This window comes from Leguminivora glycinivorella, chromosome 2 (assembly GCF_023078275.1).
Source record: "Leguminivora glycinivorella isolate SPB_JAAS2020 chromosome 2, LegGlyc_1.1, whole genome shotgun sequence".
Classification (NCBI taxonomy): Eukaryota; Metazoa; Arthropoda; class Insecta; order Lepidoptera; family Tortricidae; genus Leguminivora; species Leguminivora glycinivorella.
Genome location: NC_062972.1, coordinates 29,923,514 through 29,951,036, shown reverse-complemented (window position 1 = coordinate 29,951,036; position 27,523 = coordinate 29,923,514). Strand labels below are relative to the sequence as shown.

The 27,523-nt window shown below is 36.7% G+C and overlaps 1 protein-coding gene across 4 annotated transcripts in view; it reads right to left on the bottom strand.

Annotated features, from left to right (window-relative positions):
- Positions 1 to 1,005: 1,005 nt before the first annotated feature.
- Positions 1,006 to 27,523, bottom strand: part of LOC125242274 — a 41,666-nt gene continuing 15,148 nt past the window's right edge. For 2 of the 4 annotated variants that reach the window (XM_048151033.1, XM_048151034.1), the window contains 2 exons: positions 19,188 to 19,273; positions 17,907 to 18,355 (listed from right to left, as the gene is read on the bottom strand). In XM_048151033.1, the coding sequence (XP_048006990.1) occupies positions 17,973 to 18,355; positions 19,188 to 19,203 (399 nt within the window). In that variant the 5' untranslated portion in view covers positions 19,204 to 19,273 and the 3' untranslated portion in view covers positions 17,907 to 17,972. Of the gene's footprint in view, positions 1,329 to 14,417; positions 14,557 to 17,906; positions 18,356 to 19,187; positions 19,274 to 21,129; positions 21,262 to 27,523 lie in introns of those variants that run through there. The other 2 variants (XM_048151032.1, XM_048151035.1) reach the window with 2 other exon arrangements.

Sequence of the window (27,523 nt, the reverse complement as noted above, 5' to 3'; positions counted from 1 at the left end):
GTATCTGAACAATGAGAAAACATTAAAACCCGTATATGTTTAGGTCACACTGAGTAAATTTTGACCGAGACTGAGCTCTCATAGAAAATTCAGCTTCACGTGACCAAAACCTTCAAATCTAGGGTGAACATCTTCAGGGCGAGCTGACTCCATCGTAGGCTTTTGGCTAGTCTGTGGCTGTGGCCAAGAGTAAGCCCATTTATTTATAAAAAAAAGAAAAAAAAAATAGAAACAGCATAGTTTATTTTTGGGATGTCAGGGTTGGTCCCGTAGTAAAAGTCGCTCAGTATGAGGTAAACGTTAAACGGGTTAATTTCATAGTGTTTTTATTTTCGTTGAGATACATACCTACTGTAATACCTTAGGTACGTACGTATGTTTTGATTTTAGTGTTCAAGAAATTTTAGAATCGGCTCCTTAAAATCCTCGAAATCACCACCCGTGATGTCAAAGTCGTCGCAAAATTGCATTTCCTCGTTCTGAGTGAGAATTTTTCTTCATGCGACCACATGGCTTCCGCTCCAAGAATCGAAATGTCGGAATATTTAAATATTTGAGAGCGGATTTAAAGGCAATGCAAGGCAAGCGTATTGGACTTATTGATTTTTGCAATATAGATAAAATTTGCAGCGGGGAGTTTAAAGATGGTTGAATTGTCAATGAGTTCTGAGAAATTTTACAGACTCATTCAGTCATATAATTATCATTTTAGTCTACTTCTTTTAGCACTGTATAATAAAGAGTACTGTTCGTACAGTATGGCCACTCCCTGCTTCCCGCTAAAAGTGCCCACCCGTCGTCGTCAAGAACGCGACCAGTCGACCCATCTCATCTCACTCATACAAGTATGGTACACGTTAGCCCACACGAGCTTAAACTGTGTGCGTAGGAACGCGCCTCTTTCATATATTTGTTTGTCATTAGCTGTTTCGAAAAGCAGAACGACAACGTGTCGTGATTAGCAATGAATGGGTTATCAGCAATAAAACCGCAATATCATTAAAACATCAGATTTATTTCTCCAAAACCTCAAAACAATTAAAACACAACATTAGTGCCCTCAAATACTTCGCAAGGCCCCATCCTATACTTCTTGACCTTGGTGAAGTTAGTAACATCAGTGTTTCTAAAATTCAGACAGTTTATGAAGCATTCGTTGGTGAAGGTCCTGTTGTTGGAGGCACAGACTGGTAGGTAGACACGAGGGCACTCGATGCAGCTGGGTTTAGTAATGTTTATTGTGTTCAAAGACTGAACGTCCGTCGTCCAAGGGTTGAAGAAGAAGTTGAACGGCGAGAGGTTTTGCCCGGCGGTCCCGATGAAGAATGCTGGAATTTTGAAGATTTTGTTAAGACGCTACAGGAGCGAAAATGCTTCAATGGAAAGGCCCCCCTTTCAATTTGGGAGTTTTAGTTAAATATACGTGTTATTAACTAGATTTATCGAAAAAAAAAATGTCCATTCAGAACAACTCATTAAAAGATATTGCGAAAAAAATATTTAAAACCGAGGTTCCGGTCTCGACTGTTTCCTCCTTCAAAACTTAATCAATCGTAACGAAATTTGAGAATCTGAATAACAATGAACTTATCTGTGTCGGACCGTTTAGTTTTTTTGGCTAATTGTTACCAATTTTGAATAAGTACCACACATTTTTTGCACCATAATCAATAAGGCATTTTTTGGAAATTTTTGATGGGTTCTAGCGTCTTTAAAAATAAGAATATAAAAAAAATCTAATCTGTGTTGAAAAAATCATTGCTCTTTCTTCAAAAACCAGGGAAGAAATAGTCGTATCCTGTATCCTCTTAACATATTTAGTAGATCATTTTGCATTTATCAGGGCCAGCTACTGAAATGTTTGGCGCGAGAATTATGTATATCGCCATCTATAGAATATCCTTTCTTATGTCAATATGATAAGAAAAAACCGGTCAAGTGCGAGTTGGACTCGCCCACCGAGGGTTCCGTACAAACTTTCAAACTCCCCAGTTAAAATAATCTCATGTTTTCACATAACTCTAACGACTTGACTAGAAGACAAAAGTATAGGTACTAATGAGCATTATTGTGTATAGCGCCGTCTCTCGGTGAATTCGCTAACTAATTTGCGCGACCATAGTATGTTGGTTTTTCAGGAATTATTCTTTATAATGTTAACCGATTTAAACAATTTGTACTTTATTGGAAAGAAGATGATTTACGTAACATCTCGTATTAATTTGAAGTACTATATACATCCGCAAAGGTGGGTAAATTAAAAGTAAAAATCTGAAAAGTTTTTTGTGAATTAAAAAAACGTTTTCAAGATACAAACACGATTATATTTTTCCTGTAATATTTAGCATAAAACCAATGTTTCCTAAAATTTTCATAATTTTTCGTTGGTAAACTTCGGAGATAAGGGGGGGGAACGGTATTTTTTTTTTACATTTTCCTTCAAAATTCTTTTTTTTTCCACAACAAAAAAATTATAAAAAATAGTTTATTTACGTTCAATTTAAGCTCTTTCTAACGATACCCCACTTGACCTAGTAACTTGAAATTTACAGTTTGCCCCCCTTTCATTTTGGCCATTTTCTACAATTAAAATTAATAAATTTAAAAAAATTATACCTTCTATTTGTAGAGGTTCACAATGTTCACAACTATTCCAAATTTCAAGTTGATAGCATTAGTAGTTCTCGAGATATTTAGGAATGTGACAGACGGACAGACAGACGGACAGAGTCGCACCATAAGGGTTCCTGTTGTACCTTTTTGGTACGGAACCCTAAAAACGTGTTACCTAAGATGCGGCGAGACACACGTACTATCGCGTCAATTTTGTGCTAGGTCTGCTACCTTTGGATATTACACCGGTCAAATCTTACATGAAAATCGGCTAAAAAAACAAAGTGTGATGTAAAGCTGGATTTTTGGTATGTTATTTGGAGTCCTTGGGGAAATGTAAGACTATATTTTGCAAGCAAAAAAAAAGTGTGCTAACTTCGTAATTTAAAAAAAAAAGTAAAAAAATCGGACTTTTTTGGTTTTTATTTTTTTTATTGAAAAACTATGCGTTTTTGGTCAAAAGTTACTTTGTAACGTTGAAAGCGCATTAAATTTCAAACAGTTTGACATCTTTTTCATCAATATCCGTCAAATAGTTTTCGAGATATATGAAGCGTCAAAAAAGGTTAATTTTTGACGCATTTATAAAATGTAGCGTTTTGCCAATATTTTTAGACAAATATCTGCAAAATACTTCAGGATATGATATATATTGCAATATAACATTATATAAAATTTATTTTGCTTTAGTTTTAGTGCAAATAAAGGTCAGTAAGACGAATAGTTACTTTGGTAAACAAATAACTTTTTAACAAAAAATAAAACCGCCTTCAAAAAAAGCGTGTTACAAAACACGGAGAAACTAAAAAGCCAAAAATAATAAACCTTCGAATTCAGATTTCTTATCGGATTGCAATAATCTAAACATCCAAATTATAAACAAATCAATTATTTTTGTAGTCGGTACCAGACCTGTTCGTCGCCTTGCTATTTCCTGTTTGCCCCACCCAACCATACGCAGGCTGGCCCCGACTCCAAAAATAATTGATTTGTTTATAATTTGGATGTTTAGATTATTGCAATCCGATAAGAAATCTGAATTCGAAGGTTTATTATTTTTGGCTTTTTAGTTTCTCCGTGTTTTGTAACACGCTTTTTTTGAAGGCGGTTTTATTTTTTGTTAAAAAGTTAATTTATTTGTTGATTTTTAGTGGTTCCTAGTGATATTATATGTATCAGTCCGAATATATGTACAGTAGTGAAAGAATTATCCTTTAACTCCTAACCGTTGAGGAGTTGACCTTCCATCATCAGCTCAGCCACATAAAATTATTACCATCAGGCGTAAATACTGGTGTACCTTTGAAAAATACACTAAGAACATTACATGTACCTATAACATTTGAAGAGTTCCCTCGATTTCTCCAAGATCCCATCATCAGACCCCGACTTGGTGCCAATGGGACCATCTCGGGGTTATACCCGTTCGATCAAAAAAAAAATTTGAAAATCGGTCCACGATCCTCGGAGATATCGAGTAACATACATACAAAAAAAAATTCAGTCGAATTGAGAACCTCCTCCTTTTTTGAAGTCGGTTAAAAAAATCTATAAATAGAGAAGCCAAGAGTCTGGTAGATTGGTTAAGGTATAAAATAGTTTACGCTAAAAGTTTTAGGTTGAAAGTGCTATCTATTCGATCTTACTTTCTTTGATATGCGTTTATCTGAAAAAATTGTCTAAGCTAACTTTGCATCGATTTGACTATTACTAATGAAGAAATAAAATACAGTAAAATTTTGAAGTTTAGTAAATTAGAAAAATAAAACAGAATTAGTTACATTTTCCTGGTTCTGCATCTTGATGGCACAACTCCTGTAGTGATAGAAAGTCCACTTGAGTTGTATTTGACCACCAATTGCTGTGGAATAAACTACGGGAACGGAAGGCGCCCACGCCAATTATTAAGATACTGGAGAAGTGGTATTCCCAGCAGAAGAACGTAGTAAGATGGAAGTCAACTCTGTCCACAGCCAGCGGGCTAAACTGTGGCGTGAGACAAGGAGGCAGTATGTCTCCGGCTCTCTTCAGCGTGTACATGGATGGGCTGTCGCAGGCTTTGACCAGTACCGAGGTTGGCTGCTCCATCAATGGGCAAATAATAAATCACATCGCATATGCAGACGATATGGTCCTACTAGCACCATCTGTGGGAGCTATGCGTAAGTTACTTGCAGAATGCGAGAGATACGCCAGCCAGCATAACATGAGATACAATCCGGACAAGTCTGAATTTATGCTCATGGAGGCAGCACATATGCCCACACATGTACCACCTCTTTTGCTTGATGGAGTTCAATTGCGGAGAGTACACGAAGTCAAATATCTTGGCCACATCTAGTTCTCCAGTTTAAAAGACCAGGACGACATAGAAAGGCAGAGGCGAGCCACCGCAGTAAGGGCAAACATGTTGGCTAGAAGATTCGCCAAATGTAGTGACAGCGTAAAAAGACAGCTGTTCCTCAGTTTTTGTACAAGCGTGTATACTGTCGAGTTATGGTCCGACTACACCTGCGCGGCGGTGAGAGACCTGCGCGTGCAATACAACACATACTATGTACTGATATTTCGTTAAACGGAGAATACTATGATTCGGGCACGTCCACGACAACGCTCGTGAGATTGCATCGATGTTATTGACCCTCAGTGATATGCTTTAAAAACCAGTTCGTACTAGAACAATTTCGGAACAATCTGATTCAATTAATGAGGGTTTTCTACTCGTAAATATTTTTTTCCGCCAAGCGGCGAGCCCGAGGTCTTTCTGACCGTAAACTTAACTTACTAAATAAATGTTGATTTGATATACGCAAATATGTGTCTGAGTAATACTTGAACAGCCCCCAAATAATAATAATTCGTTCTCCGCTACGCCTCCTGTAAATATATGTAAACTATCCCATTTGGCCATTACCATCCACCGATTATTTCTGATCCAGTTATACTAGACTTATGATATAATATATTTTTTTAAATAACTGGCACTCTTTTGGTCTTATTGAAATTTTCTACATTTTTATTTTACAATTTATGTAATAGCCTGAGTTGTTTTGCTGATATCTGTCTCAAAATATTAGCAAAACGAATATTTTCATAGAAAGGGGAAAAATGCTCTTTTTTTGACGCTTCATATCTCAAAAAATATTTGATGGACATTGATAAAAAAGATGTCAAACTGTTTGGAATTTCATGCGCTTTTAACATTACAAAGCAACTTTTGACCAAAAATGCATAGTTTTTTAATAAAACGGCAAAAACCAAAAAAAGTCTGATTTTTTTACTTTTTTTTTTAAATTACGAAGTTAGCACACCATTTTTTTGCTTGCAAAATATAGTCCTACATTCCCCCAAGGACCCCAAATAACATACCAAAAATGCAGCTTTACATCACACTTTGTTTTTTTATTTCTCTTTTTGACCAGTGTATATTGACATTATAGTAAAATTAAATATTATTAAACTACCGATTTTTAGTTCCTGATTTGAAGATTTATCATAACATTTAAAAATAGGGACACAGCTTTGATTCAAATGAGTAAAGAAATCCATTCACGCGCGGTCCAACGGTTACGGATAGTGCCATTCACGATGTCGCCTGAATATGACAAACCTCACCTTTAATAGAATGAAAATACGAATCAAGGCATGCGACTTCTCGAGTGACACAGACTTTTTCAGATTCACATCACGCTACGTGTCTTTAGAAACCGCGTATATAATAGAAAATGTGAATAATAGGATAATTCAGTCACAAACGTGACTTCAGACCCCATTATGACATAACCCCTATTAGGGTAAAAAATCGTTTTCACTCGGGAATCAAACCCGGAAGCATTTCAAGGGTCGACCCATTAATAGTAGGCTAGTTGTCATTCAAGTAAAGCATTCGAGGAAATGCCGGAAAGGCGTACTTAAGCCTTCAAGTTAAGGTGAGGTTCTCAGTTACACGTTCAAACTTACCTTATACGAATCTATTTTTTGTGTTGAAGTAAATTGTACATATGTAAGGTGTAAGGTGTCCCGAATATTTATTTTTTATTTTAAGTAATAACGGTTAAGTCAAACGAGGAAGTGTGTCTGGCCTTCACATTTGAACTCTCCAAACAATGATCAGTGGCTCGTTTAGCGCAACAACTTTATAGATGTATAATGCAATTTATATTTCGTAGAGAGAAGGTGACAGATATATTAGCATAGTACCGGCATGTAATGTGGAGGGATGAAAGTAATGTTACAAAATGGGTGGTTAAGGGTAGTGGGAGGCCTAAGACAAGATGGATGGACTGTGTGAAAAATGGCATGAGAGTGAAATGCTGCCCCAACCCCAAAATAATGGGAAATTGGCAAGTAATGATGATGACATGGCGTGCCTAATCCTACTCTATTTAACATTGCAACTTCAACCCCAATGGTGACAATGTTATGCATTTGACGACCGGTCTGACTCAGTCAGTACTGACCCTGCCTGATAAGCCGCGGTCCTGGGTGCGAATACCGGTAAGGGCATTTATTTGTTCCGCAGTCATGGATGTTTTCTATGTATGATGTATCTATTGGGTTGGTAAGAAAGTAATGAGCGAATCATAACCAATATTGTAATTTTTATTTAATTTATTATTTTAATCATTTATCAAAAATATAACGGCCTTCGTTTTCTACTACTTGTCTCCATCGTTCTGGTAAAGAATGAATAGCATCGGCGAAGAAGTTCTTAGGTTTAGATTCAAAAAACTCAGCTATGTACTGTCGTAGATGGGCTTGATCATCGAACTTTTTTTCATTCAAGGCATTGCTTAGCGACCTGAACAATGCGTAATCCGTAGGTGCCAAGTCTGGAGAGTACGGTGGATGAGGTATCACTTTCCAACCTAGCTCCAATAGCTTTAGCCGAGTCACTTTTGCAATGTGTGGGCGAGCATTGTCGTGTAAGAAAAAAACTTTAGCATGCTATGGACGATTCTGACAGATTTTTTGGTTTAAATTTTCAAGCTGATTACAGTATACTGATGCGGTAACAGTCAATCCACTTGGTAGGAGTTCCCAGTGAATAATACCATGAATATCCCACCAAACGGACAGCATAACTTTTTTCGGGTGAGGCTCTGTTTTTGGTGCCTCTATTCCTTTTTCGTTTGCAGCTAGCCACTGACGTTTGCGTGTGTGATTTATATATAAGACCCAATTTCCATCTCCAGTGATAAGATGGTCCAACCAGTTGAATGTGCGGCGAAAAGACAGAAGTTGTATGCAGATATCGGCACGGCGGTTTAGTTGATCTCTATCAAGTTCGTACGGTATCCAAACACTGTATTTGTAGTTTTTTCCCAACTCGTGTAAATGTGTTTCTATGGTGACATGAGAGCAGCCTAACTCGGTAGCAAGAGTACGACTCGTTAGCCTCGGATCTCCTTCAATTAAGGTTTTTAATTTGGCTACATCAATCTTCACCGGTCGACCAGACTTAGGTTGATCTGATAATGAAAAGTCGCCACTACGAAACCGCTGGAACCATCGTTTCGCCATGGCCTCAGACACAACTTCAGGAGCAACACGCTGACATATATTACGCACTGCTTCGGCGGCTGAATGGCCAGACTGAAATTCATATAGTAAGCAATGCCTTACATGCACTTTTAATTCGTCCATTTTCTTCCTTATATTAGCTCGGCGACAGCTAGTGAATGACTGACGAGAAACTGTGCGACTCGCCCTTTATATACTTTCGACCATAGAAGATTCTAGAACTCTCTCAAAAATTTTATGTGGAATACAATCGATCGCTCATTACTTTCTTACCAACCCAATATTTAAGTATGTATATTGTCGCTTAGCACCCATAGTACAAGCTTTGCTTAGTTTGGGGCTAAGTTGATCTGTGTAAGGTTTCCCCAATATTTATTATTATTTATTTACCATGTTAGCTACAACTTTATTTGTAATACAATATTTATTTGTTTATTTAATGCGTGAAACAAATGAAGTGTTTCGGACAAAGTATTTTTTTCGCTATCCTTAAATTTGATGAGCCGGCAAAACGTCTCACTTTGTCGCTTACCTGTGTCGCCGTGGAAATATGCGCGGACACATTCTTCTTCTTCTCACCCAACATTGTAAGAAACATTTTTTAAACCAGATAAACCTTTCCAATAGATAACCTAGCCTTAAGACAGCCAACGTGTTACTAGAAGGAAAGTCGGTCGACAGAAATGGGTCAAGAGACACATGCGAAACAAGATACTTATACGAGTTACGAACGCGGTGTCACAAGGAAATATTATTTGTAGATTTTTAACACTTTAATAATATAACACTTTAAGTTCTCGCGCTTTGTACACATGTTTAAAGTCACTATACTGGTCGAACGCGATTAACGTAGGACGATAAACATTGGGAAAAAAGATAAAATAATGTTAATTAATCGCGTTCGACCTGTATGTGATATTAAATAGGATAAATAATAATAAATAAATATTGGGGGACACCTTACACAGATCAACCTAGCCCCAAACTTGCCCAAACTAAGCAAAGCTTGTACTATGGATGCTAGGCGACGATATATTTACTTATAAAGTAATAGGAAACAATTTAGGTGAAATGTTTTAACCCAACGATAAAATTGTTCCTACATTTTCTTCCATTTCCAGAAAGCGCGCTAAACGAATCTTAAATCCTAACATAAAAGCTAACATTGTGACAACATAACCTCTACTATCTGTTTCTGATGTTTTAGAATACATTACTCGAGCTCAAGAAAAATTACATTCATAAATGGAAAAACTGAACAGCGAGGCGAAGGTTACTTACTAGAACCAAAAATCACATTTTCTCAAACATGCAATGAAATATTGTCTTTACGTTCCTTAAAATGGGCTGGGAAGTATCGCTTTTTGGGCGCAACAACTCGAGAGAACTGTAAAGGGATTTCATATTATTTTTTAGGCCTAGGCCTGCAAAAGTGCAAAGTAACTTTTTTTTATAAAATATTGTCCTTTACAGCATTTTTTTTATTTCATTGTATGTTTGAGAAAAGCACTATAGTCAGTAAATTTACTGGCCTAAACACGGTTTATTAAAATCTATAACAATGTATAGACATGCCTCGGCGTGAAAACGGATTCCCGGCCTCGTATCCCTATCCGGCCTCGCTCGCACGCTCGCTCTGCCGTATATACCCACTTGGCCGGAAATCCTCATTTTCCCGGCCTCTGATGTAATGTACTATTGTTTTGGTGACGTACACTGGTCCCACCAAAAACGAGTTACGGCCTAGCCACCGGTAAACCGTCGCGATTTAACTTACTCTTGTTAGTAATATTAAACTTCCTTCTCTTGTTGCACAATGTACTATTACTACTACTACTACTACCTTTGGGCGAAGCAGAGAGGATTGTAGGCGGATAGGATTATTATTATTAGTAGTAGTAGTACTAGTGGTAATCACTTTATTGTGTACAACAGTTTATATACAATTTGTAAGAATAGAGATACAAAGGTGAGCTTATCCCTATAAGGGATCTCTTCCAGCTAACCTTGGAGAAGATGAGAGGATCGTTCCAGTACGTAAGATAGACAAACTTACAGGAGTACAATAAAGGTCAAAAGTAATCCAAAATATTGCTAACAATTATATAAACTACATAAATACAAAATGACACTATAAAATAAATTACATACTAGAGTACATAGATATAATACAAAATAAGTACCTAACCAATATATAAACATATCAATACATACAATAATATATATATATATATATATAAAATTCCCAACCATTATCATACTTGTTCAGAAAGCCAAAGTTTCTTCAGATTCACCTTGAATGATGTCACAGACTGAGACCGTTTGAGCGACAGAGGCAAATCATTCCACAATTTCACAGCGCGCACCGTGAATGATTTTGCGTACGTACGTGTATTATTCATAGGAATAGCAAGCGTGAGATTCGCACTTGAACGTAAACGGTGTTCACTGCCCTCAGCCAGATACTTAAATCTCTCGGTAAGGTAAGAAGGAGAACAGGGGTTATAAAGTACGTTGTAAAGTAAGGACAGAACACGCACATCTCTACGTCGGCGGATCGGTAACCACCCGAGCTGGGAGCGAAAATCAGAGATTAGAGCACAGAACTTTATTTATATAGAAGAAACAAATTCATCTATTTGTATAGGGGCCGAGCGTGTCAAATTTTGTACTGAAGTTGTTTCTTGCCTGTAATTTTAAATATGTCTCAGGCTCTTGATTGTTCATAATTTTTGTGTTGTTGCAATTAAATATCACGTAACGAGGCATTTTTTATGTTTTGATTGACTTCAACTTACAAAAATTGAAGCCCGAAAGCTGCAAGCTGCGATTAAAGACGGACAACTCAGTGGATTTCACTGAGTTCATTTGACACGCTAAGTAGATACGTTTGCTTGATCTATGGTATATATGACATCTGTGGATTAGAGGGTAGGATTGTAATTTACACAGGAGCGACTCTTTTGTTCGATTCTCTCCCCGATAGCTCATCGTTTATTCGCTTTTCGTGAGACCAGTGTCTTCCACCATCGAGATGGGCCATTCTTTTAAAAGTTGTCCACCCCACTTTTTTTGTGACATGGGTATATTTTACGCTATTTAGGAGAAAAAAAATGTCCCAAGATTTCCATGCATTTTTTCGAACCTTCCATTCCGTTACCGCCATACAAAATGTATGAAAAAATGGTAACGGAATGGGAAAAAAACCTTGGGACACTTTTTTTCTCCTATTAGAATTGAAAGAGCTCGCGATTCTGAGTGGAAACCACATAAAAATTTCCATTTCCAAAATTGGGGTTGGACAACTTTGAAAAAAGTGGCACGCAAACGTATTTAATTTTTAAAACGTCAAAAAACATGGTACAGGCTCAGAAATAAAGTCACCCGAGTAACCCGCATGCCAAGAATGCTAACCTTTTAACCCTTTCCTGACCCAGGTCCAACATAACGACCTTTACGACTTTCACCATACTGGCCGTTGTTAAAAATTGGGTATCATTTATGCACGTGTAAAGACGAAATACTGCCAACATGTTGGTTTAAAACCTAACCTTATTTTCAAGGAAAAAGGTGTGAGAGTAGTATTGTTGGTGTAGAAAGGTGTTCCACAATTTTCATTATGGAATTTCGTGTGCGGGTTAAAATTATGACTGCCGCGGGAGGGACATCTTGTGGGAAAGATAATAGCGAGAATGTGGAAACTACGCTTTCGGTTTTGAGAGAAGTTTTTATAGATCCCGTATCTATAAAAAAAGTTTATATTTTTATTAGACAAGTGTCTGAAACAAGTGTTCTTTATCCTAAAGCCCAGAAGTCATACATCTTACGCCCTAAGAACACAGTTAATTTAGGTATTTTAATAGGGGAAGGTTGCGATCATTGGACCAGCGCTTTGATTGGACCACTTAAATATTTCTAAATCGAATCGTGCTAGATGGAATCCAGTAAGGTACAAGGTGACCTTAGGCCTCACCTTGGGCCACTCCGTAACCTCAGTTGCGCCTCGCTTCCCGGAAAAGAGTGACGCATCCAAGTGTGTTTCGAGCGCTGTTGAAGTTAAATTACGCGAAGGAATAAAATCACGAAAGTATAAATACATTGACAATTGAATTTGTGTGTTGACGTATAATGCTTAAATATTTATTAATGAGCAAATTTAAAACAACAACAGTTTCCAGGAATTTGTTTTCTCTATTTTTTAATATTCTTATTTGTGATGTGATACCTAGTTGCTATCAATGGACCACACCTGTGGGTTCTATCATCGGACCGGGCCAATCATGGCAACTTTTTTTTAGAATTATTTACCCGTGCGCAAATAGATAATAATTATGTAAGAACAAACTTATACCTACATATGAAAAGAATATATATATATTTTTTAATTATATTTTTATAAAAAATATTTCATTAAAAAATACTTTTTGTCGATTTCCATAAGTTTCCTTGTCTTGAATGGTCCAACCATTGGTCTAAATTTCCTAAGTCTATTGGTGGCGACTTTGTGGTCCAATGAAGGAGACTCTGGTCCAAAGGAGGCAATAGCTTATGAAAACCTTTTCTCGAATTTTCTCGAAATTTATTATATATTTTTTATTGTGAATAAGGTAATTCATAAATAGATGTCAAGAATTAAAACTTCTCAAAGTAGTTTTATTTTTTGACATAAAATCTATGAATAGAGCAGCGAAGTTAAGTGGTCCAATGATAGCAACCTTCCCCTAAATGTAAACTAAATCTGACCTAAAAAGGCGCCTTGAGGGTAAGTAAAAACATTATACGACCAAATAAGAAGGCTAAAAACAGATAGCTCATATCCACTCGATTGTGTATTTATTTTATTATGGTCAACCAACAAAAGTTGTTACCGAAAATATACGTTTTTTAAGTTTCGTAAGGATTCTTACAACATTTATAAATAGTTAATTACTTATAATAAGTACCATACAATTATAAAATTAAAAAACAAATATTACTACATATATAAAAAAAAGGTAGGATACCTAAAGGAACCCGTTCTGGGCCATGCCGGGTCCAAAGGTCCCCATCACGCTAGCAGCGTTACCCCGCTGTATGGCGATGGAGACCTGTTGGACAAGCCATGACTCAGAACGGGGATCTTTTGTTTTCTTCCTGAGGCGCTTTCCGATCTATCGGAAGAGTTCACGCGCCTCCCCCAGGGCCCGGCTGTCTCAACCGCGAAGGGCACGAAGTCGTAAGTGGCTTCCAAGGCAGAGTACTTCAGGCGTTTGTTTTTGGCGGCAGTCTCTGCCGCTGAGCCTGCCGTCTTAACTGTGTGTCTGATATGGGATGCAGCAAATGTACTCACACACGTTACATCCCATATAAGACACCGCCCTCTCTGCCAAGGAACCACCGTACCTTAAAAAGTACAGAGATGGACCCGAGGAAGGCCATAGAAAAATTGTTTAAAATCATAATTAATGAGGGTATTCTGAATCATATTAAATCGACATTTATTTGATAGGGTGAAGGTTTCTGTCAGAAGAACCTGAACCTAAAAAAAATTATTTGGAGTAGGATGAAATAAATTATGTTGATAGGTTTGAAGCTTGATGAAGGACCGGATATTAGGGTGGATCAAAAAACACTTATTTGGAATTAGCAAACCTAATAGTTATCAATCAATGACCCTTAGTCTATGAAGACTTTGTGCAAAATTTCAGCTTTTTTATTCAACATCTTCAGCCCCCGCATCAGGTTTGAAATTTTGAAAATCTCATACAAACCTGAAAATTCAACTTTTAGATCAAAAAAAAATTTCGGCTGTATTATGTTCAGTATACATTATTGATACATATTATTACAAGAAACTACCAAAAGTTGCGAAAATAGCGTTAAAAATCGCAAATTTTCGGTATTTTAGCGGCTATTTCGGCAAATGTAGGTACTGAAACTAGGCGAACTTTGGCGATTTTTGATGCTATTATTCCTAATTTTTGGTAGTTTCTTATATTGATATGTATCAATAACATATACTTAACATAATACAGCCGAATTTTTTTTTTATCTGAAAGTTGAATTTTCAGGTTTGTATGTATTTTCAAAATTTCAAACCTAATGCGGGGGATGAAGATGTTGATTAAAAAAGCTGAAATTTTGCACAAAGGCTTCATAGACTAAGGGTCATTGATTGATAACTATTAGGTTTGCTAATTCCAAAAAAGTGTTTTTTGATCCACCCTACCGGATATCCGTTAACAATCTTTATCATCATCAAAATTAAACAATTACATTCTTATAAACAAAGTAATACTTACATAGCATCAAACCAATAACAAGTCGGTGAATTTCCATGACTTGCTCCCAAACCGAGGAATTTATGGTAAAGTTTGATAAACAAAGATTTCAGCTACAATACTGCCTTTCGCAGGATCAGGTTAATATGCCACGTGTTTTCATAATACACATTAAGACGGTTGTAAAATAGTTAATTAAGATATTGTAGGCCTAATTTGCAGTTAAATAGTCTCGTAATTGAAATATGCTGCGCAAATATGATTCTAGAAGGTTAATTATGACTTGAATGTAAAACAATGATACTCAATATATAAATGAATAAATATTATAGGACAGTCTTACACAGATTGACTGAGTCCCACGGTAAGCTCAAGATGTCTTGTGTTGCAGGTACTCAGACAACGACATATATAATATACAAATACTTAAATACATAGAAAACATCCATGACTCAGGAACAAGTATCTGTGCTCATCGCACAAATAAATGCCCTTACCGGGATTCGAACCCGGGACCGCGGCGTAGCAGGTAGGGTCACTAAACGCTAGGCCAGACCGGTCGTCAATATAATATATTATAATAATTGGCTGCAGGGTTAGCACGTAATTGGCGTAAGAGTATGTCGCCGCGAGATGGACTGTCCTTATGGTGCTCCCACACTGGACTGTTATAAATGTTATATAACACTAGCTTTTGCCCGCGGCTTCGCTCGCGTTAGAAAGAGACAAAAAGCAGCCTATGTCACTCTTCATCCCTTCAAATATCTCCACTTAAAAAAATCACGTCAATTCGTCGCTCCGTTTTGCTGTGAAAGACGGACAAACAAACAGACCCACACACTTTCCCATTTATAATATTAGTATGGATTAACAGCCAGTGTGGCAGCCAACCAGTGCACCATTATGTAACTAAATACAATTAGAATAATTTTTAAGAAAAAAAAAACCGCCTTCCTTTGGGCTTCTGGTGATAAATACTTTCAAATGTTGGATTATGTTATCAATTCGTCTGTATATTTTTTAATGTTTGTTATTCGATATCTCCGTCATTTCTGAACCAATTTTGAAATTTGGATGATTCTGAAGTACTTACAGATGAGAATGATTATCAGAACGGAACTCTAACCAGGGGCGGCTCACTCTCCATCAGCAGATCCACTGCATTAAATGTCACTGTTCTGGACGTAAGTGCATGCTGTTCCTTTAAAAACACAAAAACACCATATGTATGCCTTTCAGATTTGAGGAGTTCCCTCGATTTCTCCAGGAATCCATCATCAGAACTAGGTTCTGAGAAAAATGGGACCAATCTGTATACATATACATTCAATAAAAAAAAAATTTTTCAAAATCGGTTCAGTAACGACGGAGATATCGAGGAACAAACATTAAAAAAAAAATACAGACGAATTGAGAACCCCTTCCCTTGAGATTTGGAAGGCGGTTAAAAAGACATGTGATCTATCTCGCAGCGACATACTCTAGCGACAATCATATGCTAGCCCTGCTGACATCAACAACAGAAGACATGGCATGTCAGAAGATGTTGATGCCAATTTTAGAAAAATAATCCTATGGCAGATTCTAAGGAAACAATTCAAAAGTAAAGACCGTTACCATGATGACCATATCAATGTAGGTAATAGTTCTAACAATACATATAGCTACCTGACAATTGCAAACGGTTTTTTGACTCCAGAAAATTTATATAAAACCTTAATGAAGCCTACTGACGATGGCCTATCAGTAAGAAGTAAAAAAAAATACAGATTGATAACCTCCTGCCTTGAGATTTGGGCGGCGGTGACAAAACCAACGAACTGAGAGTCCTTTACCGTCCGACGGACTAATCGTCGTGAGACTTACCCTATTCTTCTCTTTTAATATTGAGAATTTTTTGAGAAGGTCAAAACCCGGGCTATGAAATTTTCCATCGCATGTTTCTCAAAGCGTGGTATATCTTTTATCCCTTTCTAATATCCTGAGTTTCAAAGTCCTCTTAATGGTGCTTGAACACTTCTCCAAGTCAGTCTTTGAGTACATCATGTGTTGACACCCTAATTAATGTTGTATAACAGAAATACAATTGCTCAGGCAAACTTGGAACTTAATTATTCGTTCACAAAGCGAAGATTCGCTTAAAGTGTTCAAGACGAACTTGTAACGAGTTAGTATACTAGTTTGTAGTTGCTAATAGTGTTTGTTATTAATCAATTTAGGTCTGAAATACATGACATAAAATAGGTTAAGTAATTACCTAAGACTGATGTTGGAATGAATAACACTGTAGTTAATATTAATTAAGTCTGAAGTTGGAGATTAATTAAGTAAATGACATAGAGATATTATCTTAAATATTTTACTTGACGAAATGAGAGACTACTTAAGGTGCAAAGGCTTCAGAAAGAGAGATTTTAAATTTTTAATAGTTTTACCTATACGTAAATTGATAAAAATTATTAAATTGTGAGTGTGCACGGGAAAACGTCCCACTTTGTCGAATGCTATGAAGCCGCTTTGTCAGTTTATTCATATAAAGATACAAGTAAATCTCGCTTTAATGGTAACCGGCAAAGTAGGACGTTTTACTAAACACACTCACATTTGTCAATTTACCTACGTCCCTATTTAATGAGCAACTGTCGGATCAAAGATATTGGCACAAATATTCGCCTTTAAGGCCTTCTTCCACCAGCCACTTAACTCAGGGTTAGTGGGCTGTCATCTGTCAAACTCGGGTTAACCCTCCATTTTCGTTGGCGCAAGTGGCCGAAAATAGATAAGGCATTACTACAACCTAAGAGGCGAACTGAATATTTATTTATTTATTTATTTATTTATTTATTTGAAAACATATTTCAATGACATTACAGATAATCCAATGCGTCATGAAATTAAATTAAAAAAAAAAAAAAATATCATTTTGCCGGACGGCCAACAGCCTGTGAAAAGTGTGTGTCGAATTAACAATCATTTCACCCTTCTGGCTTACTCACGCAATTGGCTCCCTCATGCATCAATACGGAAGAGAGATGTCGCTACGGTGCAGAGCGTGAACGATTGTCACATCGGTTAATTGAGGACACTTTGTTCGGTTCTCGTTTGTTTCTTTTCTTTTAGTTAATATTTTGATAACCTATACGATTTTGACTCTTGGAGACCCTATACATCTCTAAGGATAATTAGATTAAGTATACATATTGTTATCTTTAGTTGTGACATTTAGAGTCATTTGCATCTCTAAAGTAATTTTAGACTTCTTTTTTGTATTTGTACTTTTCTATAATTATTATTATGTGTAGTTTTTAGTTAAATATCGACGTTTAGAGACCTTATACATCTCTAATCATTGTAGTAGCGTAATACTTTAGTTAGAACTTAGAGTTAGTATTATCAATTGTAATTTCAGTTCAACTTGTATATTGACGTTAAAAGTGCTCCTGTGGCCTATTTGCTGAATAAATGATTTGTAATTTGAGCTTGCATTTTCATTTTTCATCAATAAAACTGCCAATTAAAATCCATTTATTTTATAAGTACAATCCCTGAACAAACTGTAAAATGACTATCCCTACCTTACCACTTATCAACTCGTTCAACAATAAAATCACCAGGCTTCACATGCTCCAGATCCTTCCTTGTTGTATTCTTCCAATCCCTCGGTAAAACAATAGTCATAACCTGGTCCATATCTCTCCTATACTTAATGCAGGGGCCCAATCTCTTCAAGGACTTCTTATCGCAGATTAGTACGCAATGATTCGGATAGGTGACGCCCTCACTGCTGCAGCAAGGCCAGTAGACTCTGGGACAGTAGCAGTCGAGCATTTTTTCCAAGTCTATGAATTCTCCTTGCCGCCATTCGTAGGGATAGATGAGATTGTATTCTGCCATTATTTGGTGGTTGAGTTTGGCGTCTTTTTGAGCTGTTATGCAGGTGATGAAAGTTGATAGTAGTGCTGTAAGAATATAATAATTATTAATTTAGTGTATAATATTGAGGTAATTTCGAATCACATTTCAATGCTGAAGTAATTTCAAAAGGGGAATCTTGATATGATGGAAATAATGCTGATTTTTACGTGACTTTGGAAATTAAACGACTTTTGAAATTACCCCAATTTGCTTGTATGATTTGGTCGGGTCCCGCGCATTTAATAACTGTTTATCATTTTATTCTTGTAACATGAAAGTTTATATACTTATATTATTTATTTAATCAAAACATTTTAAAAATCGGCAAATTTACAATAACATTTTCTGACATAAAATTGTTTTTTATCATGCAGAAACGTCTGCGAGCGATATTACATATTTTTAAATTAAAGGAAAAATGGAAATATTCACACCTCCGGCAGGACTACGGCAGGATTGTAAATTGAGACTCCAGTGCCTGTTAAGATATCTATTCTTACGGGTAGATGTTTGCTATAACGCCACCCTAAGGCGGTTGAGAATTGAGGGAAGGCATGGATAAATTCTCACACATCCAGCAGGCCTCCGTGGCGCAGTTGAAAGCGCGATGGCCCCGGCAAGGCCAAGGTCGCAGGTTCGAGTCCTGCTGGAGGTGTGAATTTTTCCTTTAATTTAAAAATATTTTCTGACATAGTTCTTGAAGTATTTACCAAAATGTTAGGTATAGGTGTACACATAAATGTCCTTGCAGGGATTTGAACCAAACGGACCAAACATTCACAAGCAGAGTCTATTAATTAGTTGAATTCGTTTGATGTCATAAAGCACTATTATATGCAAAAAATATTATATGTGTAATCAGGAATAGAATAATACCAATTAAAATCCACATTGTAGACTATTTACTCAATCTTCAGCCGATTCCAGAAGTTCCATTAAATTCTTAATTGTATCCTTTGAACCTAGAAATAAAAATACACATTCGTTTCATTACTGGAAACAAATAAATACCGTATGATAACTGCACAATCATACGTCAACCGGGCTGACTTTAGGAAATTTTGGGGTTACTTTGATGGTCTTTGAACGGCTTTGAAATTAACATTATTCATTATTTACTGAAACTGTTCATAAAACTAGTTAGATCAATAAATACTCTTGTAAATGTACCCTAGAAAATCCCGAATTTACTTACACTATGACTTTAAAACTAAATTTTCAAAGTAGCCCCTCCGTTTTAAAGTCACCCCAGTTGACCGTATATATAATTATTTTAACCAGACAGATTGCTAAGTGTAATTTAAAACTTACACAACGCAAAGTAGCTAAGAAACTATTTTTCTCGGGTAAATGAGAGGTAAGAAAAAATAACTTTCTCGTTCTCACACAGGGTAGACTCTGAGTAGATGACCTTGGTGCGGTGCGTATTTGATACGAAGAAATGCCGCCAGCATCCTTGATACTTTGACTAATTTGCCTTACAGATAAAGGCCTTTATGAGACTTTAAGCTATCTAAATATACAACTTAGTTTTATTTTGTAATTTTTTCAAGCAAATACGTTATATTTTTAATTTTAAACATTTATGCAACAGTTCTTCGATATCTTGACTACCAACAAATTCTGGAAATACATATGTCTGTACCTATGCACCATTTTACGGTTTGCAACGGCGTCTGAAGTTTGCTGTTCATAATTCAGTGCACGGCGTTTGAGCACCCTTGAGGCTCCGCAAGATAACGCTGCAGACCACTTACTAAAGCTTCTAACTTCGTCTAACAATTATAGACTAGGTATGTATGAAGATGAAATGTATGCACATTCAGCAGGTTTATGAAAGATCATAATTTTTGAGAAAGCTTATAAATCTTTGCGATCTAGTTTGCAGATCGCTGTTCATTCGCATTTGAGGCTACATGACCGTGTGATAACACTACAATGAGAGAAAATACAACCAGTTTTCATGTTCGTTCAACAAGTTTTTTAGTTAAAATAGCGCCTACGTGCTCTTTGGTTCAAACAACAAGCTACTTGTCATTTGAATCGGCAATATATTTGAATCAACAAGTCGATTTTATAAAAACAACCTGACACATATTTTTTTTAAACATACGTTTGGCTAATTCAAACGGATAAACCGCAACAAGTCGAACTTGTTAAATTCACAATGCAAATTTCTCTCAGTGTACGTGTAGACCACTTTCCCAAACCGTCCAACTTTGTCCGGTAGGTGTTCGAAGGACGATATAATTGCAGGAAAAATGGAACATACATTTATGATGACACTGTTATTACGAAAAACTAGAAAAAGATGGTTGTCTAATTCTGCGGTTTGCAACGACTCCTAATGTTCGCTGTTCATAATTCCGTGTGTGACGTTTGCTCGAGCAGTTCAGGCTCTGCAAGATAACGCTACATCTACTTACAGACCACTTGCTTTCCTTTCAACTTTGCCCAGCAGGTGTATTGAAAAATGAAGTGATTCATGATAGAAAAAATAATGACTCCACGGCCGATACGGCCACGGCGACTGCTTTCAAGTCCGTTGCCGGCTCTGATGTGCTCGCAAATGGCTGACGTAGCTAGCTAAATGTTCGCGGACATTGCGGACATGTGAGCAAACCGTTGTTGTAGTTGTATTGTATTGCCGCAGGTGGTCGGCCTTTTATTTCATGATAGAAATATGATCGCAAAGAGATTTTTTTGAGGTCACGATGACGACAAAATTTTCATTGTCAGCGTGGTAAGATAGCCCACTGAATCTTACGTTTCGTCGACCATCTAAATTATTCAGCTTATTTAAATAACAATGCATTACCTTTGTATAAAATTCCTTGTGTTCTTCAAGAAATACTTTTCTTATCGCGTTATTTCCTTTGTTGTTGTTTATTTATTAAAAAAAATATGTTCTTAGGTATTATTTGTACCTCTCTCTATATTGCGAAACGCTTGCAATGTGGATATGTTTGCAAAAATTTAATGTATCAATAAAATTGTTCTTCAATTTTCTTATCTCGTAATTGAAATGGCTAATAACAAGCCTATTGTGATATTGCCTGATATTTCATGTTAACTTTCGGTTTCCACTAAGTAACAGTAAGAACATATTTTTTTTTCAATTTTAAATGAACTACTCTGAAATGTGGTAATTAATAGTTAAGAATAACTGATAATTTATTTATTTATATTTTCAAGGTGATATAAGTAGTTCTCGAGATATTTAGAAATGTGACAGACGGACACAGTCGCACCATAAGAGTTCCTTTTGTACCTTTTTGGAACGGAACCCTAAAAATGGGATCAGGAATACGCTGTTAAAATTGTTCTGTTTGCTTACTACGAGCATCATGTATACCTTTACACATTGCTTGTGCCGGTATCTATGGAAAAGAAGAATGGAGATGAATGGATGGATTGAAAGAAAAATACCTTTTGTACAATTTTTCATGAATAATGATTTATAAATGATTTATTAAATAAATAAGTATAGGACATTCTTACACAGATTGACTGAGGCCCACGGTAAGCTCAAGAAGGCTTGTGTTGTGGGTACTCAGACAACGATATATATAATATATACATAGAAAACATCCATGACTCAGGAACAAATATCTGTGCTCATCACACAAATAAATGCCCTTACCGGGATTCGAACCCGGGGCCGCGGTGTAGGTATCTATTGTAAAAGAAGAAATTTAATGGACTTTTGATATTTACATATCAAAAATACCTGTTATACCAATATTTATTTTTGTATTTAACTACAATTAGCATGAATAACTGAAATTTAAATGACATTTTAAGCACCGTCGCTTAATAAAATACGTCAAAGAAACCGAAAGGTAAATTGACCGTTTATATTTAGTATTATTGTTTCCTTTAATACACTCCACGTGTTTCAAGTAGGGATGTACCGACTATTGATTTGGCCGACTAGGCCGACTACCGACTAGTCGGCGCTTGGGTGGCCGATTAGTCGGCCGACTAGTCGGCTAGTCGGTCAGAACATAATTTTCGATAAATTCACATTTTGAATGTCATTTTTGGTCCTTCGTTCGCGCTTTCATGGTTTTTTTACAGATTTTCAAAGGTTCATGACAATATTTATTTACATTTTCCATTTTTAACAACCGGCTTGGCTTAGTGGGTAGTGATCCTGCCTATGAAGTCGATAATCCTAGGTAGGAAATTTATTTCTGTGTTGATAACAGATATTTGTTGTTTTGACAAGAAAAAAGAATTACTAATAGCTACATAATACAACCGTTATTTTCAGCTGATAATTTAATTTTGTACTGTTTTTCTATCACTAATGAAGTGCCGACTAATCGGCCCTTTTTGCCGACTAGTCGCCGACTAATCGCCGACTACAAATGTGGCCGGATAGTCGGCTTTCCCGACTAGTCGGCGACTAGTCGGTACATCCCTAGTTTCAAGTTATTTGAAAAAGAGAATTACAGCGCTTAACTATACCTTGACAAAAATGGGTTTCTTTCATCCTTGAACTAACAAATGACGTGATGAAAATAATATACAGGGTATTTCAATGAACGTAATACAAAACACGTGATTCCGACTGTATTAACGACGTAGAATACAATGCACGTATCCAGGTCTTAAAATTCTACGTAATTAAATTTTGATAATTTTCTAACAAAATAAATAAAATACATAATATCATTTATTCTTGATAAATATAAACATAACAATACAAACACATAATTAATAGTTACAAAATTACAATTAAAATGTAAAATTAAATTAAGTCAATACAAATCATGTCATACACTAAAACTAAAATATTCCTCCCTGGATCGTACCTGGCTCAAAAGTCCCCATTACTCCCGCTGCATTACCCCGCTGGACGGCAATGGAGACCTGTTGGACCAGATACGACCCAGAACGAGGATCGCAGCCCCTCTCCCGCAAACGACGCCCTAACTCCTTGAAAAAGGAGCGAGCCTCTGAGCCCCAAGGCCCCGCCGTCTCAATCGCCACCGGCACAAAGTCGTAAGCCGATTCCTACGCGGAGTACTTTGCGTGCTTAGCCTTTGCCGCGGACTCCGCTGCGGAGCCAGCACAACCTGTAGAATAAATAAATCCAACTCTTGAAGTGTCATATGGTCACTCACTGTGACGTCATGGCATGACGTGAGTTGTATGTGTCTTAACAGTTATCAACAGGGAGCGTACTTTTCATGCCGATGACATTAATCTGACGTCACGCTCCGTATAGGATGATCACAAATAGTTTTATTGTAAATTATTAATCATTATTCGTCAATCATTTTAATCGTATACTGATGAAATTAAATAAAGAAAACAGTTTTAATTGTGATAATGAGTTTTATTTTAGATCAACAAACCACCATTGCATTTACACGAATGACACATATATTTGAATATCGAACCCCGGAAGTTAGTTTTTAAACCACATGTCATAAACACAAATAATAGACCTAACATGGAGGTGCAATTACATTGGTATATTTTCAACACCCCTTCTCAATGTAATTACACTTTAAAACAAGATAAGACTTAATCAGTATTTCTCAAATACAATATCAACTAACTTACATGCTACATATGCAATTACATAGCATGTCTGCGGGTTGTTGGTTGGTTCTTATATATTTTAAATTAAATGAATCAACCAACAAGCTTCACTGACTAATTACAATACTAGTTTTAACATTTACAACATACTCCAATTCTGTTAATAAAATAAACTGACTCATATTTGTTTCTTTCAAAAAATATCAAGCAATTTGAAAAATTAAAGCTTATAGCCTGTGGTGGATTATCTATCTTTCAAACCTCCACCCAGTCTGAGTTACAAAATGCCTCTAAAAACACCATTTTAACATTTATAGATAAATTTCAAATCTAGAGTATGTTTGACATATCTTAGTATCCTTTAATAATGCTGTCAATGACAAATCATTTGCACACTTCTGTTATCTACTCACTACTGAAACAGCTAACAAACAATAAACAAACCTTCCTTTTATCATTACAAATGTAAAAGTTTCATTTTAACACTAACAGGTACATTAAAGCCCTTAGACTTATTTATTTTGACAATAGTTTTATTACTAATAGGTACTTTTCTTTATTTTAGCAAATTAAGTTGCAATTATTACAAACAGCCTAAATGTCATTTAAATTTAATGTCATTGTTCACAAAACCCCTAGCAACTAACCTGGTTTTATGCTGCATAGCCTCTTTCTTACCACTTTTCTTAAACACTCACTTCCTACCTTACTACTGATCACTATTTCACTTCCTAGATCACTCACTATTTTCCAGTTGTCACTATTTTCACATGTCTTCAGTTCTCCCTTTATAGCTTCAAACCATTCAACAGCCTCATGCCGGGTCACTACCTCTTTGTATGTATCAGGCTCATTTTCTGTAGTTCGGACACTCTGGCAATTATAGCTGTAAAATTCAGGTGGTTTTCTTATCCGTGAACTTGGTTTTCGTGGAGGTATTTCTTTCAAGTCAACTTCATCACCAGATGGGATATATTCACTTCCTGATTCCTCTGCACTTGAAGTTGCTGTTCTCTCACTGACACTTGACAACTCCCCTTCTGGCTCAGTGCAAGGCTCTTCAGTTTTTCTCTCTGTGTTTTCTTTAATGGTCAAAGTGACCTCCTGCTGACTCCCATCTTTTGATTCTATACTCTCCAAGAAAACAATGTCCCGCTTCAAATCCACACTCTTTGTATCAGGATAGTACACTCTATAGCCTTTCACAGTATCTCCATATCCAACCATCAATCCGCTTTCCCCTTTTCGGTCCCACTTCTTCCTCTTCTCTTTTGGAATATGAGTATATACTGGAGTACCGAAGGGTTTTAACTGGTGGATGTCAAAACTTTTCCCTAACCAGACTTCATAAGGAGATTTTTCACTGTCTTTGCTTTTACCAGTCCTATTCAGTACAAATACTGCTGCTGCTATTGCCTCTGCCCACAACTCTTTTGGCAGGTTCTTGGCATTCAGCATGGTTCTAGCAGACTCGACAAGGGTACGTATTTCGGGTTCAGCATTGACATTTCGCTCTGTTATTTCATTCCGCGTCTGATGTTCTATTCCGCGTCTCGACAACATCTCCTTCACGTCTCTGTTTATCTCTGTATCACTACGAAACACTCGAACTCTGTTTCCTGTCATGTTTTCCGCCTTATTCAGAAAATCATTAATACAACCCTTCACTTCGTATTTGTTTTTCACAAAATAAACTGTTCTGTAGTTCGAAAAGTCATCCTTCAATACGACGAAGTATTTTGAACCGCTCAAAGACTCAACTTCCATCGGGCCACAAGTATCGGCGTGTATTAGTTCGCACGTTCTGGTAGTCGCATTTTCGCTTTTACTAGATGGCAATCGATGTATCCTGCCTTCGAGGCAGCTCTCGCACTTGGGAACAGAGGTAGACTTAACATCAATGTTGTTTTTCTCAAGCACTTTTCTGACATGATCGAAGTTTTGATGTGCTAATTTTTCATGCCACTCGATCAAGGTACCTTCCAATGTTTTAGCAACACTCGCCACATTGTTTTTAAAACGAAATTCTAAATAATACGCCTTCCCAATTCGTTTTGCGACCGCACAAACTTCGTTATTTTTACAAATTTTGCTTGACGTGACATCTGTCACCAAATAGTAACCCTTATCTGTCACTCGGTTGACAGAGAAGAGATTAGACTTCATTTCAGGAACGAACAAAACATTGTCTATGGTTGTATCAATCCATTCACTCCCGTTATACACTTCAACCGCCATCTGTCCGTGGCCTAGCACACTAAGTTCCGCGCCATTACCTACTTCGACTTTCCAATCATAGTTTACACTGGTAAATGTCGAAAATAATCCACGTTCGCGGCAAATGTGCTCGCTACACCCTGAGTCAACCATGAAAAGCGATTTATTACAGGATCCTATTGAATCAGACACCACAAACGCGTTACTTTTATTCTGTTCCTTGTTCTTTCTAAACCAACACTGTGCTTTGTTATGTCCACCTTTTCCACAATAAAAACACTTATTAAAGTTATTATGTCCTTGACCTTCACTATTGTTATAGTTATTATTACTTCTGCACTCACTGGCATAATGTCCAAAATTTTCACACTTCATGCACTTAGCATTCTTTTTATTCTTCGCTACGTAAGCTGACGACGACGAGGTTGGCTCTCGCCCTTCGCCCTTCTCTTTTACCCTTTCCTCTTCTACTAACAATCTCGCCACTAAGTTATCCATAGTTTGCTTGTCATCGGGGGCAGACTCCCAAGCGGATACAAAGTGTTTATATTCATCTGGCAACGACATTAAAATTTTCGTAATAACGAATTTATCAGAGACTTTCTCGCCCATTTGTGTAAGTTGATTCTGCATTTCTTGAATCTTTGACAGAAATGTTGACATCTCAGTTCCTGCTTCGTATTTGTATTGAAAGAAACGGTTCTCTACAATATGGATACTCGTCTCCGTTTTTTGCTCATACACACTAAGCAGTTTCTTCCACATTTGAGCTGAGGTCGAGCATGATAATATATGCATCATGGAGCTCTCCGTCATGCGCGTTACCAACAAAGCCTGAGCTTTTGCATCTTTTGCCTCCCAAGCAGCCTGTTCACTGCCAGTTTCTTCCGGTTTTACCGTCTTTCCTTCTACAATGTCCAACCATTTTTGACCTCGCAACAATACGGTTGTTTGAAATTTCCATATATTCCAGTTACTGGAGCCTTCCAACTTTATCAAGCTGTTATTTGTATTTAAATTCAAATCCATCGTGCTGTCCTTCCTTACTCTGAGCGCCGAGCAAGTTATAAATTTTCAGCAATGGCGTCCTATACCTCACTTTTATACTTCTCGCCGACACATTTTATTTGACGATATACTTCCTGAATTCTTTAGATAATTTTACAGGAATATGCGCCAGGCTGTGGCTGGGCCCATAACCTGATGAAATTAAATAAAGAAAACAGTTTTAATTGTGATAATGAGTTTTATTTTAGATCAACAAACCACCATTGCATTTACACGAATGACACATATATTTGAATATCGAACCCCGGAAGTTAGTTTTTAAACCACATGTCATAAACACAAATAATAGACCTAACATGGAGGTGCAATTACATTGGTATATTTTCAACATATACAAATTACTTCAAATACAGTAGTCCATTTACATATGG